General features: G+C 31.0%; 2 protein-coding genes across 3 annotated transcripts; both read right to left on the bottom strand.

Annotated features, from left to right (window-relative positions):
• Positions 1–44: 44 nt before the first annotated feature.
• On the bottom strand, positions 45–2,640 carry LOC107021703. The gene is made up of 2 exons (XM_015222409.2): positions 1,635–2,640; positions 45–299 (listed from the first exon to the last, which is right to left on the bottom strand). Exon 1 carries the CDS (start codon positions 2,554–2,556, stop codon positions 1,645–1,647), a length of 912 nt encoding a protein of 303 aa, XP_015077895.1. The 5' UTR covers positions 2,557–2,640; the 3' UTR covers positions 45–299; positions 1,635–1,644.
• A 5,616-nt stretch (positions 2,641–8,256) lies between these two features.
• On the bottom strand, positions 8,257–12,753 carry LOC107023610 (probable 2-carboxy-D-arabinitol-1-phosphatase). 2 transcript variants are annotated; one of them, XM_015224356.2, is made up of 9 exons: positions 12,323–12,753; positions 11,843–11,966; positions 11,461–11,677; positions 11,246–11,364; positions 10,558–10,656; positions 9,468–9,521; positions 9,283–9,381; positions 9,084–9,191; positions 8,257–8,783 (listed from the first exon to the last, which is right to left on the bottom strand). In XM_015224356.2, the coding sequence occupies exons 1-9, from the start codon at positions 12,673–12,675 to the stop codon at positions 8,409–8,411; spliced, it is 1,548 nt and encodes a 515-aa protein (XP_015079842.1). In that variant the 5' UTR covers positions 12,676–12,753; the 3' UTR covers positions 8,257–8,408. The 2 variants fall into 2 exon arrangements, with proteins under 2 accessions (XP_015079842.1, XP_015079843.1); XM_015224357.2 differs by having other exon boundaries at positions 11,843–11,948; positions 12,323–12,752.
• Between the last annotated feature and the right edge of the window lie 241 nt (positions 12,754–12,994).

Genomic DNA, 12,994 nt, shown 5'->3' on the forward strand with positions numbered 1-12,994 from the left:
TATATATATATATATATATATACTACGAATAATCAATGACAACTGGTACATTGTTAAGTAAGGAAAAGTACAGCATGTGTGGTAGGCACTCACTATTCAGTGATTTTAATTTCGACACATATTATATATTTTTCTAATAGAATTTTAAGAATTAAAATCATAACACATTTAAGACAATGCATATCTATTTTCTCCTCTTTTGTCATTTCCTCATTGGCTTATGGCCTTAATAAAATATCTCCATTGTCTTATCCAAATGCTGATGTATGGCACAGCTGAATTTCTTAGTACAGATCCCACTGCAGAGAAAAAATAGAAATAAACAATATTAATTATCACAATTAATGAATTGAAATTGTGAAATTATTATACCTAAAACAGTTAAGCAACTCTCACCCACCCTATTATTTAATTCCTTTTAGATACTAATTTTGAAAACTAAATATCTTTTTTTTTTGTTCATTTAATAAGATCAAATTTGATAGGTGCAAGTTTTTTTTGTACAATTTAGAGGTGGGTTCATAATGAATAGAGTGTTTTAGTGTGTGGTACCTTTCTTATGAGTTATGACCAACAAAAGATTAATTACAAGTTGGATTTGGTCCAATTTCCTCCCTGTTCCCTTGTCTCAACTTGAACTTAAAGTTCTAATTTTCTAATAGACCATCTCTACTAATTTTACAAATATCGAGTAACTTAAAATAAAAAAAATTATTAATTTTATGTCTACTGGAATTTGAATACGGATTTAATTGATCATTAAGCTACTATATTGTTGAGTGTTGACTCGGTTTACTTGCCTTGATTAACTAGTAGCTTTTTTTTTCAACTAGCTAGGTGAATCTCACAGATCCAATCATCCCCCTCTCCATGCCCCGAGGATCGATGGAGAGAGCATATGCGATCCAAAATTTAAACTCAGTGAATTTACTACACCCACCACTGATACAGAGAGACTCACATGAACTAACTAGTAGTTAGGTATATACCAATATAAATATATATATATCCTAGGAACTTAGTTGGAACAATATTGTTATAGTTAAGACTATGGTTACATATGACATGTTTCTTGCTGCCTTTCTATGACAATATCATGCCATAATTCTTAGCAATAGACTAAAAGTAAAAGTAGAACAATGACTACTAAGAGATTCAAATAAAAAAGAAAGAGGTAAAAGGGCCTACATGAATGTGGTTATCATTAAAGATCTAAATAAAGATAACATCCAATCTGTTTGAACCTACCTGGCAATCTCACTTTGATTGCCTTATGCTAAGGGAAGAAAACTCACCTAACTCAAACATGTGTGTATGATTCCCTTAACATGTCTCTCAAAAATTGCACTTCTTTTTTTTTTCTTGGAAAATTTTTTTTTAATCTTTGTAGGCTAATTGGACAAAGAAAATGATTGAACTAAAACTCATTTGTCTACTCTACACAGCGCAAATCAAAATTAGTCAAATAAATAACACAGAAAGAAAAACACAAGTACATACAATCTTCCAAATCTAGCAATCTATTAGTACAATAAAATGTCAAGAGACAGAAAAGTTCAATATACAATTTCAAATCTATCAAAGATCAAACATTTTTTTTTCAAGATGAAAATAAAGAAAAAAAAAGCAAGAACCTTTTCATTATTATGTGGTCTTAGAAGCATAGATCAACAATGAGAATTCAATTTTTTCTTGATCTTTGATGAGGAATTTGTCTTTATCATCTAGCCACAATCTACTATCCATTCCACTTCTTGTCCTAAACATAAATAATGCAATACCAGAAGCTGGATTAAAGAACCAATCATGAACATTCCACATTAGATCAATAAGCAATCCATCCAAAAAAATACTCTGATTTCCCCTGAAGTTCCATTGCAATCTTTTAACTCTAATCACCATCTTCTTATCAATATAAACTGACAAAACAGGATGTTTTAATCCATCATTTTCGCCGTTGCAACGAATCAAAACATCATGTAGGTTACCATTATCACAAAACTGAGCCTTAGTTGAATAAATTGTATTACCAGAAAAATGTTCTTGTCTTGATACCAATGAAAATTTAGCCATTGGAATTCCATTTTTCAACTTCCTTAATGATGCTTCTTCAGCCATATCACCAAGAATAACTCCAAGTTGTGAATCAACTATGATCAATACATAATATCCATCAATTGGCTCAGGACCACTACTTAAGTACCTAGCTCCACACAAATCCCAAATGATTTCAACCTTAAAATTATCCAAAACCATTGATTTACTCCCCTTCTTCTTCCTAAAAAGACGCGTATTCGTGTTGAGTTTGAATACATTTGGATGATCATCACCAAAGTGTACACTTAAGCCTTGTGTTACATTTGTTTTGCACCATGAAATTGTGATCAAGACATGTTTTTTATTTGATAAATTGACTTTGTACAAACAATTCACAGTGTTTTGTACTGAAGGAATTATAGAAGGAGGGATACAAGCAGAGTTTGAGTAACTAGAACAAGAAGTATTATCAGAAACTTGAACAGCATATTCATTGAAACAAGAAGCAAAATCTCTCATTTTCTTTTGTTACAAGAAGAAGAAAAGGGATCTGAAGGGAAAAAAATGAGGAGTTATGGCTATTTTATTTTATTTATAATATATATATATATATATAGAAAGAAATAAAATAGAGATTTGGAAGGACTTGTTTTTGGAATTTAATTCAAATTAGGAAATAAAAAGGAAGAAGGAACTATAAATACTCTTTAACTGACAACCCATGTAAGGTAGGAGTATTAAATATGATTCTATGTTTTTTTTTTTTCTTCTCTCTCACCTTAAAATTTGCAATTTAGGAGAAGGGCAAAAAAGGGAAATAAAACAAGAAACTCTAAGACTAATTTGTTAATTTAAGGACTATATTTATTTTATTCTCTTTTGCCAGTTCATCTGAGATACTACTAACGTAAAAATTAATTAATTTAAGGACCATAGATTAGTAGTGGAGTAATTAAGATGGATGAAAGTGGAATTGTGGTAGAAGTTTCATATTAATGGTCAACTCTCTTTTAAGGGTTCTTGTGTATCTCAATTAGTTTTACACGATATTTATTATCTTTCATCAGATTATTATATCTGTGAAGACAAAAATAAATAACAAAAATTACGTAATATTTTTTTGTCTCAATTAAATTTTAAACCTGTGACTTCAAAATTTTCGATCATTCATTGACTACTTAGACTGCACCTCGAATGCAACTCTCTCTTGTAATTTTATTTTAAGCGTTAGTGATAGATTAATATGTAATTTAAGTAAAATACATCTCGTCAAAGAATTATACACTCAGAATATTATTAAAATTTACCTTGATTCTATTACTATATTTTGAATTTTACCTTTTTCTCAAAGGAAGGTTAAGGAATTTACCATGTTGATTGTTTTACTTTATTCATTGTGTGTAACCCTTTTCTTATAAAAAATATTTTGGACTTCTATTAAAAAAAGAAAATCTCTAACACATAATAATAATAAAACAATAGAAGTCATAAAGTAGTCATTAAAAGATTTTCATAAAGAAGGAATTTCTTATCTTAATAGTTTTTGTTCATTCTTTTATATTGGTTTTCTCATATTTGATCAATTAATTAAATCATATTATATATTATTTCTCTTTTAGTCTGTTAATTTCTACCATTCAGTTCCAACAAAAAGTAAAAAATTTATTTGTTTACATAGATCAAAAGTTCCTTCTTTTACATATATATATATATATATATATTAAACCTTGACAATTCTTAAATACTAATTATTCAAATCTAATTATACTGGACCAATAATATTACAAAAAAAAAAACGATTTGATTCAAAAGCAATAAATTGTCAGTTTCTGGAATATTAAATGTTTGCATACCAAATATTTGGACGATCATTGAATGATTCCAAGGGGATAAATAAAAATAAAAAAAATTAAAAAATTGACTTGTGGGTGCATCTTAAAAAAAATAAAATTTTACTATTGGATAAAGAATTAAGTGTAAAAAAATTTTCTACACGACAAAGTCTCATGATTAGGTCTTGTAGAGAAAATTTCAACGATGAAAGTCAAGCAATATAGATGAACGCCATTTCCCACTCAACAAAACTTTAATAGTAGAATAAATATTTTTCAGGGACGTGTAAAAATAAAACATGATAAATATTTTAAAAAGATTACATAATTTAGAGGAATTAGTTTGAGTTAATTTTATCTTCTTTATCCTTTTTCGATCTCCTTCTTTTTCATTTACATTTACTGTAACGGTTTCCTTTTAATTTTATTATCATCTTTATTGTGACATTGAGTGGAATAAGTAGTTTTTTTTTATGTATTGGTTAGCATAAATTTATAGTGCATGCAGTTGCAGGTGGGAAAAGGAACAATAATTAAATTCCTTTTTTTTTTTTGTAACCCCCGTGAATCTATTTAATTTTTTTAACTACTACTTTCACGTCACTGTCCAGTCAATATAAAAAGAGAGTGAATTAACATACACGGTTGGAAAAATAAAATAAATTCTTTCCAAATAAAAAAATTAAAATAGAGAAAAGGGCCAAATATATTCTCATACATGGGCAGGTATGAGTGGATTATTAAAAAAAAATTACTGGTGTTTAAAATTAGGGGCGGCTGGTATGTCATTTAATTGCTTGCTACGTATTTATTTATGAAATTAGAGATAAAATTATACTCAATTATAACGATAAGGATGTAATTGAACGAATAGTCAAATAAAATATGTATATAAATTATTTCGAATTCTAAAAGTATATTTTGCCCTTTTCAATTTGTTAAAAGGGGAAAATACTGATATGTTAAGGTCCAAAACGACATGGTTTAAGGAAAGAAGCTAAAATTGGAAAGGACAAAAGAAAGAATAAAATGCTTTGATTCTAACAAAACCCTAACTGGGAATACCTAAAGAACAAGTAGTTATGTTACACTAATGAGTATCCACAACCCCACCTTCAACCCCCACCCCCCACCCCCTACTCCCATCAAAAAAAGTAATAAAAAAAGACATCATAAAGGATCGTTTAATTGAAAAATAAATTCGAAATATAAAATCTCAAACAGATTTTAGACTTGACTCAACCTCATTGAGGGGGCTCAATAACGAGACCATCTTCTTTTAATGTAAAAACTCTTTCATAAATCTACTGATACAAAAATCATATAGTAACTTAAAAAATCGACTAAAAAATTATCTATCAAAATTAGTTTGAATGTAGAGCAAGAAGAAGATAAAATCATGAATTCAAAGTCAAATTTCAGTTATTGAATCACTTGTCACATACATATATGGTCCACAATTTGTAGCTGTCCAATGTATTTAGTCTAATACTCCTTGGATCTTCCACTAACAACATGTTTTTTGGGTTAGGTTTTGTTTCAAGAAGATAGTCCTCAAAGTTTTGGTGAGAAAAGAAATCGACTATATTATTACTCGTCAATTTTTTTTAATTGTTATATACATTTTTTAAAAATTAATTTAATTAATTTTTTAAATTATATTAATTTGATATTTTAAAATAGAATTTTAGATTTTTAAAAACTATAAAAAAAATATTATAAATTATAATTTTGTTCAAATCAATATAATAAATTTTTTTTTTATCAATATTCAACCGTTGAACTTAAAAAGGAAACTATAATAACTGAAAAGAAAAGAAAGAAGTATTATTTAACTAATTTGTGCTTTTAATATTACAATCCCATTTTGTTTGGCAGCCAAGCACTGTGATTAGACATTTGTCACTATCAATGTGTTAGAAAAACTAAAGTACTTGTTGATTTCACATGTTTTACTTTTATAAAATCCCAACTTAATTATTTAACTAATTAACTTCATTTCTTCGTGGTAAAAACGCTGCAAATGTAGGGTTTGATCAACACAATCAACCTGCCACAATTTTCATAATGGAATGCTATTAAAATAATGGATTCTAATAAAAGACGGAGTTGGGATTTAAATATTATCAAATATTAATATACGTGTTAAATAAATTTTTAATATAAATATAAAATCCATACTATTATATACGAGAGAAAAAAAAAGGTGTTTGTTTTATCGTACAAGAGCACTCTGTTTGTAAGGTAGAAAACTATTCTAGAACGTGAAGGCAATTCATTGAAAAATTATTATAATTGAATAATAAAAGATCATACACTAAAGGAAATTAAATTCCTTTCACTTTTACCTTACAGCATATCGAGATATTCTCTCAGACTCCAAGAAAAATATTATAAGTATTATTTTAATTTAATTAATCAATTTGGTAGGTATTTAATATTCATCACTAAATAGTCAAGTGGCATGCTTAAAAAAATAAAAACCCATGCCTTTCATTGTCTAATTTAACTTACCTACTTTAACAATGTAAATTTAGTTATTTTTTTATACTATTAAGTATAAACTATGTCAACTAACTAATTTTCACTTATGGTTGATTTGCTTAAATATTCCTTTTAAGACACTCTTTGTATTTTGTTATTATTTTTTAGAAAGTTAAGTATAATTCTTGGAAAAAATATTTTTTTTTGTATGAGATGACATCCAATTCGAGTCTAATAGGTTTGCTATACTATAAGACATTTAATTTAACTTAAAAGATTATATTTTACATTATACATGATTTGATATTTTCTCATAAGATTTTCAATTTACTCCACGGAAGAAAGAGTTATTTATTAAACAATTATCGTCGAAATGAATAATCACCAAAAATTTCACCTATAAAAAAATTAAGATTTTTTTTTAATGGAAGAACCTAGTTGGGGAGGAAGCTAAATATGAATTGAAGAATCCAGCAAGTAGCTTAATTTTTTAATTAACAAAAATTTGGTTAATCATATTTAATTAGTTGGTTATATTTTCTTGTGAGCAAAATAAGCCATATTAGATCAAGCATGTTTTGTGGTGAAGTTACAAGAAACAGAAGACCCGCAATTTACAATTTTTTGCAAATCCAATATTTGACATGACTTAACAACTATTTAAGGAGAAAAAATTAATTATAATTTGTTTGTTATACTGACTTCATTATAATTAATTTATTTCCAAAATTTTAATTCTTAAGAGGTGTTCTTTCTTTTTCATGTACGAAATATTTTATCAAATTGACTAAAAAAAAAAAAGAGTACAAGTCTTCGTGCATGTACATAGACTTTTTCTTTATTTTTATATTTTTTTTCTACTTAAAAAAAATTAAATTTTAATTAAAGAAACAAAGAGAAAGCTAAACGGACATCTCATCTGCTGGCAACATGTGAAGTGCTATGCTTTTTATTATTATTATTTTTCCATCTCTAATTACGAAATAGAAAGAAAAAATACAAAAAATCAAACAATATAATATACACTTTCTGTATCACCATTAATGTATCCCAAAGTCAGAAATTATAATATTATTGAAGAAAGTTGACTTTTTTAAAAAATAAAAAGATTAAATTTATAAGCTTCTTAGAAGTCGTCTCTAATTGATACTTATTTATTTAAAAGGGAAGCATATAACACCTTTAAATTTTTTCATCCTTTCTTTGCGGATGTGTAATTATTCCTTCATTCTTAATTAGAGGTTTAGAACTTTTTGGCGCGGATACGGGTGAAAAAAGAAGAAGGGGAATTGTTTGTCATCTAAAAATCGGTTCAAAAAGTTTAGGTAATTATGGTAATTCCCCCGTTTCAAGTCAAAATCGGCAAAGAGAGAGTATATTTGACTTTCTAAAACAAATAAGTTAACAATATTTTAAGCCGATTCTTTTAGTTTTTAACTTATATGACTTTTGAGTTGAGATCATTGCACGTCGATCAGTGTTCAGAGCTCCAACAAATTGAATTCTAATTAATTTAAATCTTGCTTAGAAGAATGAACCTTCTCCTTTTTTTTCCCCTTTGTTTTTGTGGTAGGACCAATTGTAGTTTATAAGTAAAATTTTGTTGCTCAATTGATAGATAAGTTAGCATATCTTTTTCTGGAAAAATTGCTAATTGTTTTTTACTTTTTCTTAGGGAGTGTCCTTTTAGATAGCTAATTAATGAATTTAAATTGTGATGTCAACAACTATATAAATGAAATGAATATGAACATAATATACTATTTTTAATTTCAGAATGATTCAAAGTATTTGACACACTTCTACTGGAATTTTATCCTTCAACTTCAAATATGGTTTTGAAAACACAAGTAGGTTGCCACGTCAGGCAACTCGTCTTACGTAATGTCCACGTGGCACCACATCAGAAAATAAATGTCCATTGGATCAATAGTTCAATGTCTGTAACATTGGCATAAACATCAAGCTATTACATGGATTCAGCTGATATATTTCTGAACTGTAATGTTGATTTAACATCGTCTCAATACAACAACTATGTATATTATTTACGCTTCAGTATTCTTCATCCGCTTGTGTTGATCTAGTAATAGGAATTGACCATCTTCCTAGATGCGCTGTGTAGTTTATGCAACGGATAGCTCCTCTCCCTGAGGGTCCATCAGGAAAATCGATAACAGTAATACTTCCTGCATTGAGATGAAACGATCCCAACCATTCCTTTGTTAGATTTAGACAGTGTCCCATCATCGCGATATGAAGTGCAGGATGGCCAACAGCAATGACTACATTGTCTTGGTCAGATCCTTTTGATAGTTCATACAACAGATGTTTCCATGATTTCTCAGATTGGTCCCATAAAGATGTTGTGATGTCGTCTTCCAATCTATTTAACCAACCAGAAGAGAGATTTTGCAATCCTGATGCATCCTGCAGAGGAAATCGAGAACTTTTAAGTATGAAAATCATCAAATATTTCAAACTAGAACGCGGAAATAATACAAGTTGAAATACCATCTTATGCAGGATTTAGTCAGAGCAAATCAAGAAGAAAATTTTACGACTTTGGCTTCCGAAATTTAAATTTTGCAATCTCAATGCATCCTTGTATTGTTATCTTAAGAATGTGTCTTTTTGGAAAAATGGTTATATTAAGAATGTTTTGCACACAACCTCTAAGTAAATTCATCAATTTGTTTCAGTTTAGGAAATCAGTAACATGTCTGTTACCTTCTTTGATTGCGTAAGAATACTTTCAACATCTAGATCTGGTATCTGCTTCATTTCCACATAGCGGGGGATACAGTCAGCTCCAAGGCAGTCAGCAGCTTCTTGAACCTATAAAATTCAGTATAAATGTTTGTGTTAAGAAAACTAATGCTCTTAATATAAAAGACTGTCAACCGACATACTATCTGAGTGGTCCTACTTTGGTGATTGTGTCAGCTGTCTCAACAGATGCTATCTTAGTTCCACTGACTACGGTATTCACTTTCAGATCAAGAAGCAGCTCTGCTATTTTCTGGGCCTGTCATCCAATTTAATAAATCCTGTAAGGTAGTGACACCCCCCAAATGAAGCTGAATGCTACTATAGAAACGAGAACCATCTTACCTGTATATTTCCAAGCATGTTCAAGGGGCCATTTCCAGTATACGGCATACTACTCTGTACAAATTTCAACTTCCATGAGGAAAGAGCAGAAAATGGTCGAAGCAACAGATAAGGATATCCAAATGACAATGAGCAGTTTGAACAGCTTGCCAACATGCTAAACAGAATTGGGGCTAAAAATCTGGAAGCTAAGGCGAGGACAAATCAGAATTTATACAGTAGATGGCTACATGCCTGAACACTCCGCTAGTCTACAAATGGAAAGCCAAGTTTACCAGGCAGGGAAACATTCATAAGGTGCATAGACCCCAATCTCAGTTTCCTATGTCTCTGAGGATGTCCATATAGAAGCATCATTGACACATCCAAAATTAGCCAACCAACCAACACAGGTTTTTTCTTCATTTCTTTTACTTAATTTGTGTGGAAGTAACCTCTCTCAAACAGATGTAGAAATCCTCAAGCAGAAATATGATCTGCGGAAGTAAAATCTTTGTGTCATCCATATCTCTTACCATAAGCTAATAGTACAGTTATTTGTAGTTCTGAAAGTACTTATAAGATAAACTAAATTTCATGAAGTTAAAAAGTGGAAGCCATCAATTTTTTATTGATTAGAGAGGAAACTGCAGTCTATTGCGAGTAGATGTTCCTTAAGACAATGCAAAGGTGGACGGACTTAAGTATTTTCAAAGCTCGACAGTACATTCTCCACCTCTAGAAAATTTATGTGATCTCAAGTTAGGTCATTGGAATGGTCAGTATATGGCCTTTCTTCATATTAATTTATCCATTCATCAATTGTGTATAAGGATGGTATCCTCAAGAATGATCTCACAAGAGGGGGAAAGAATGGATAGATAAGGTTCTTCTATCAGCTGAAGCCCAAAATCCTAGTACCCAATGAATGTGTGGCAATCAAACTAGTCTTAGACCAAAAATTAGACGACAGGTTTGCAGAATCATACTTCAATAAGGATCAAACGGACTTATTACTAACTTTTTTTATGTCACAGATATGAGAATCACGGAACCTAATATGTCTGTTTATTGGCAATATAGAATCATTGGTCCACTGCATACTGCATACCTCTAGGTCACTCTCTGATACTCCATGGCAAACAAGTACAATCCGCTTACTAGTTTTTCTGCCTGCAGAACTTCCCCCTGCTACAGGTGATCCTGGGGTCTGCATCATCCAAAATTAAGCCACAGCAAAAAGATAATCAGATATATTACAAACCAGATCCTTGAAGTCCAAACTCCAGATAAAGCCATAAAGAACAAAGATTGCATAAGTAGTTCTAAAAAAAATTGAATCAAACAAGATTGAACCTACAAGTCATATGTTGACCTTGATTATCTGACAATCAAATAAATCTGACAGCCTCGAGTGTTGAGAGCCTAATTAGAATATTGGATCAAAATAAGTCTAATGGAGCAATATGGATAGAGGTTCATATTTAGCAGAGTAAACTAGCTTATGATTTGATTTTGAGGCATGATTGTTGTTGTTGTTGTACATTCTTGCATCCAGATAGAGGGCTGGACTAATCATTGTATATAAATATTTTTTATTACAGCTTTAGAAACTTTATGAAAGGAAGATATTTTAGGCATAATTTCCTTGTCTAAGCCAGCAGTTTTTCAGATCATCAAATCTTCATGTCACAACTAAGATAACTAGCAGGAGAATTTGAATTTTCCTTTTCTTCATACCTTTATATATCATCATTTAATACATACGATTGAGTCAAAGCGTTTACCATATTGGATACCTGATTTAAACGATTAAGACAGATACTTGGGTTTCCGCCCTCAGTTTGTGGAGTGAAGTCCAGCACACTAACCCCACAATTGCTCTGAAGTAGAATCCTGAAGTACTCGGTTCCTAATCCTGATGATGGTGAAACAAATATAAAAGATAGGATCAGACTGCTAGCAGACGTTAGAAACCTTAAATTAAACTACGATTACGTTAAGGTAAGCATACCAATAGCTGTTGCAACAAGAGCCTGATTAACTGCATTATGAGCAACTACTAGGACAGACTTGCTTTCATGGACCAAGATTTTGTCCCAGCAGCTTTTAGCACGAGCCCACAATTCTCTCACTGGATAGTGACCGTCAATAATGAAATTTGGTGCATCTATTTGCCATTGACGAAAAGCTTCCCCATGCTTAGCTTTTCCTTCATGTTTCAGGAGGCCCTAGAGCAGACATATATTTCCACATCAGGAATACAATTAGATTCGGACGCATAGTCCTGTCAGTCACACTGAAGCATGAGTGGTTCACATGCAAGCAGATTGCCATATTGACAGAATTTAAGTCCAAGAGAAAAATACAAAGCAGAGGTGTAAACTACAACTGACTTGGAATGAGTATAGGTCAATTTCTCTCATGTCAGAATCAGTAATGATCTCCTCTTCACGAGCACCCCATATTATCTCAGCTGTCCTCTTTGAGCGACGCAGTGGACTGGAACATGCAGGCCACCTCTGTCAATCATTTTGGAAATATAAAAATGACTAGCAAGAGATTCTTTTTCTGGTACATGCATCAGCTAAAAGTGAAATTATCATGCAATTTATGGTCACAGACTAAAGATATGGATCTTAAACTCACCACAAAAGCTAGCTCATAGGGTGAGGAATATTTATAAGGAGACCATTGCCCATTCCTTTTCCAATGTGGGACTTATTAACAGTTCTTACTGGTGAAAGTGCCTTTAAGCAGAGTTATCTAAGTTGTAATCATATCCCAACCCGGCAACCCCTAAAGTACTTCAATCGTAATACTTGGTAAAATAAGCATAAATCACTCCCGAAAATTAAAAAAATTAGGAATAAAACCTTGAAAAGCAGATATCAAAGGAGTCATCAATAAGCATTTGTCGAGAAGTTTCAGCTTGTGACTCTCCTTTAGAAGTAAGAACTGAGAAATCGGAGCTTCCCTGAATCCGACCCTCCGCATTCCACGTGCTTTGCCCGTGCCTCACCAGCACCACCCTCTTCGCCCCCTTTATCGCCGGAAATTCCAAACCCTTTAAACCTAGAGATTCCGTCCGCTCCTCTGATGATTTATCGATTTCTTGAGCAACACTTGAAGAGCGAACAATTGTAAATAAGGGTCTGTTTGGATTGTGAAAAGGCAAATTCTTGGGTAGTTTTGGGCTGAAGAAAGAGCTTGCAGCTATGGAGTACATACTGTAAAAAATCGTTTTTCCTCTGTTTCTGAAAATGGTGATTCCCTCTAATATTTTTGGCGCTAAAAGACGATGGAATTTTTAGTATTTATTTATGTGGTTACCCTTTGGTTTGGATCGATAAAAATCTAACTATAGCAACAAAGGATCAGAAGAAGCCAAAGAGCGACACGTGTTTATTAATTTTATTAGTCTATCTTATTTTTAGTTTTATTTCCATAAACCAAAATTTGTTTTCTTTTTGGAAAATAAAGTTTTAAATTTGCCATAAGATTTATGTAAAATGGTCTACTTTTATCTTTTATTGATAGTTAGAATT

The sequence above is a fragment of the Solanum pennellii genome, chromosome 6 (assembly GCF_001406875.1).
Source record: "Solanum pennellii chromosome 6, SPENNV200".
Classification (NCBI taxonomy): Eukaryota; Viridiplantae; Streptophyta; class Magnoliopsida; order Solanales; family Solanaceae; genus Solanum; species Solanum pennellii.

What these genes read in the sequence shown, in the direction of transcription:
- LOC107021703 (XM_015222409.2), bottom strand. Translation starts at nt 2,556, where the DNA reads ATGAGAGATTTTGCTTCTTGTTTCAATGAATATGCTGTTCAAGTTTCT.
- LOC107023610 (XM_015224356.2), bottom strand. Translation starts at nt 12,675, where the DNA reads ATGTACTCCATAGCTGCAAGCTCTTTCTTCAGCCCAAAACTACCCAAG. An exon ending in TATCAGAGAGTGACCTAGAG is followed by an intron (nt 9,522 to 10,557) that starts GTATGCAGTATG and finishes AAATTTGTACAG; the next exon opens with AGTAGTATGCCGTATACTGG. An exon ending in ACATGCTTGGAAATATACAG is followed by an intron (nt 9,382 to 9,467) that starts GTAAGATGGTTC and finishes ATTGGATGACAG; the next exon opens with GCCCAGAAAATAGCAGAGCT.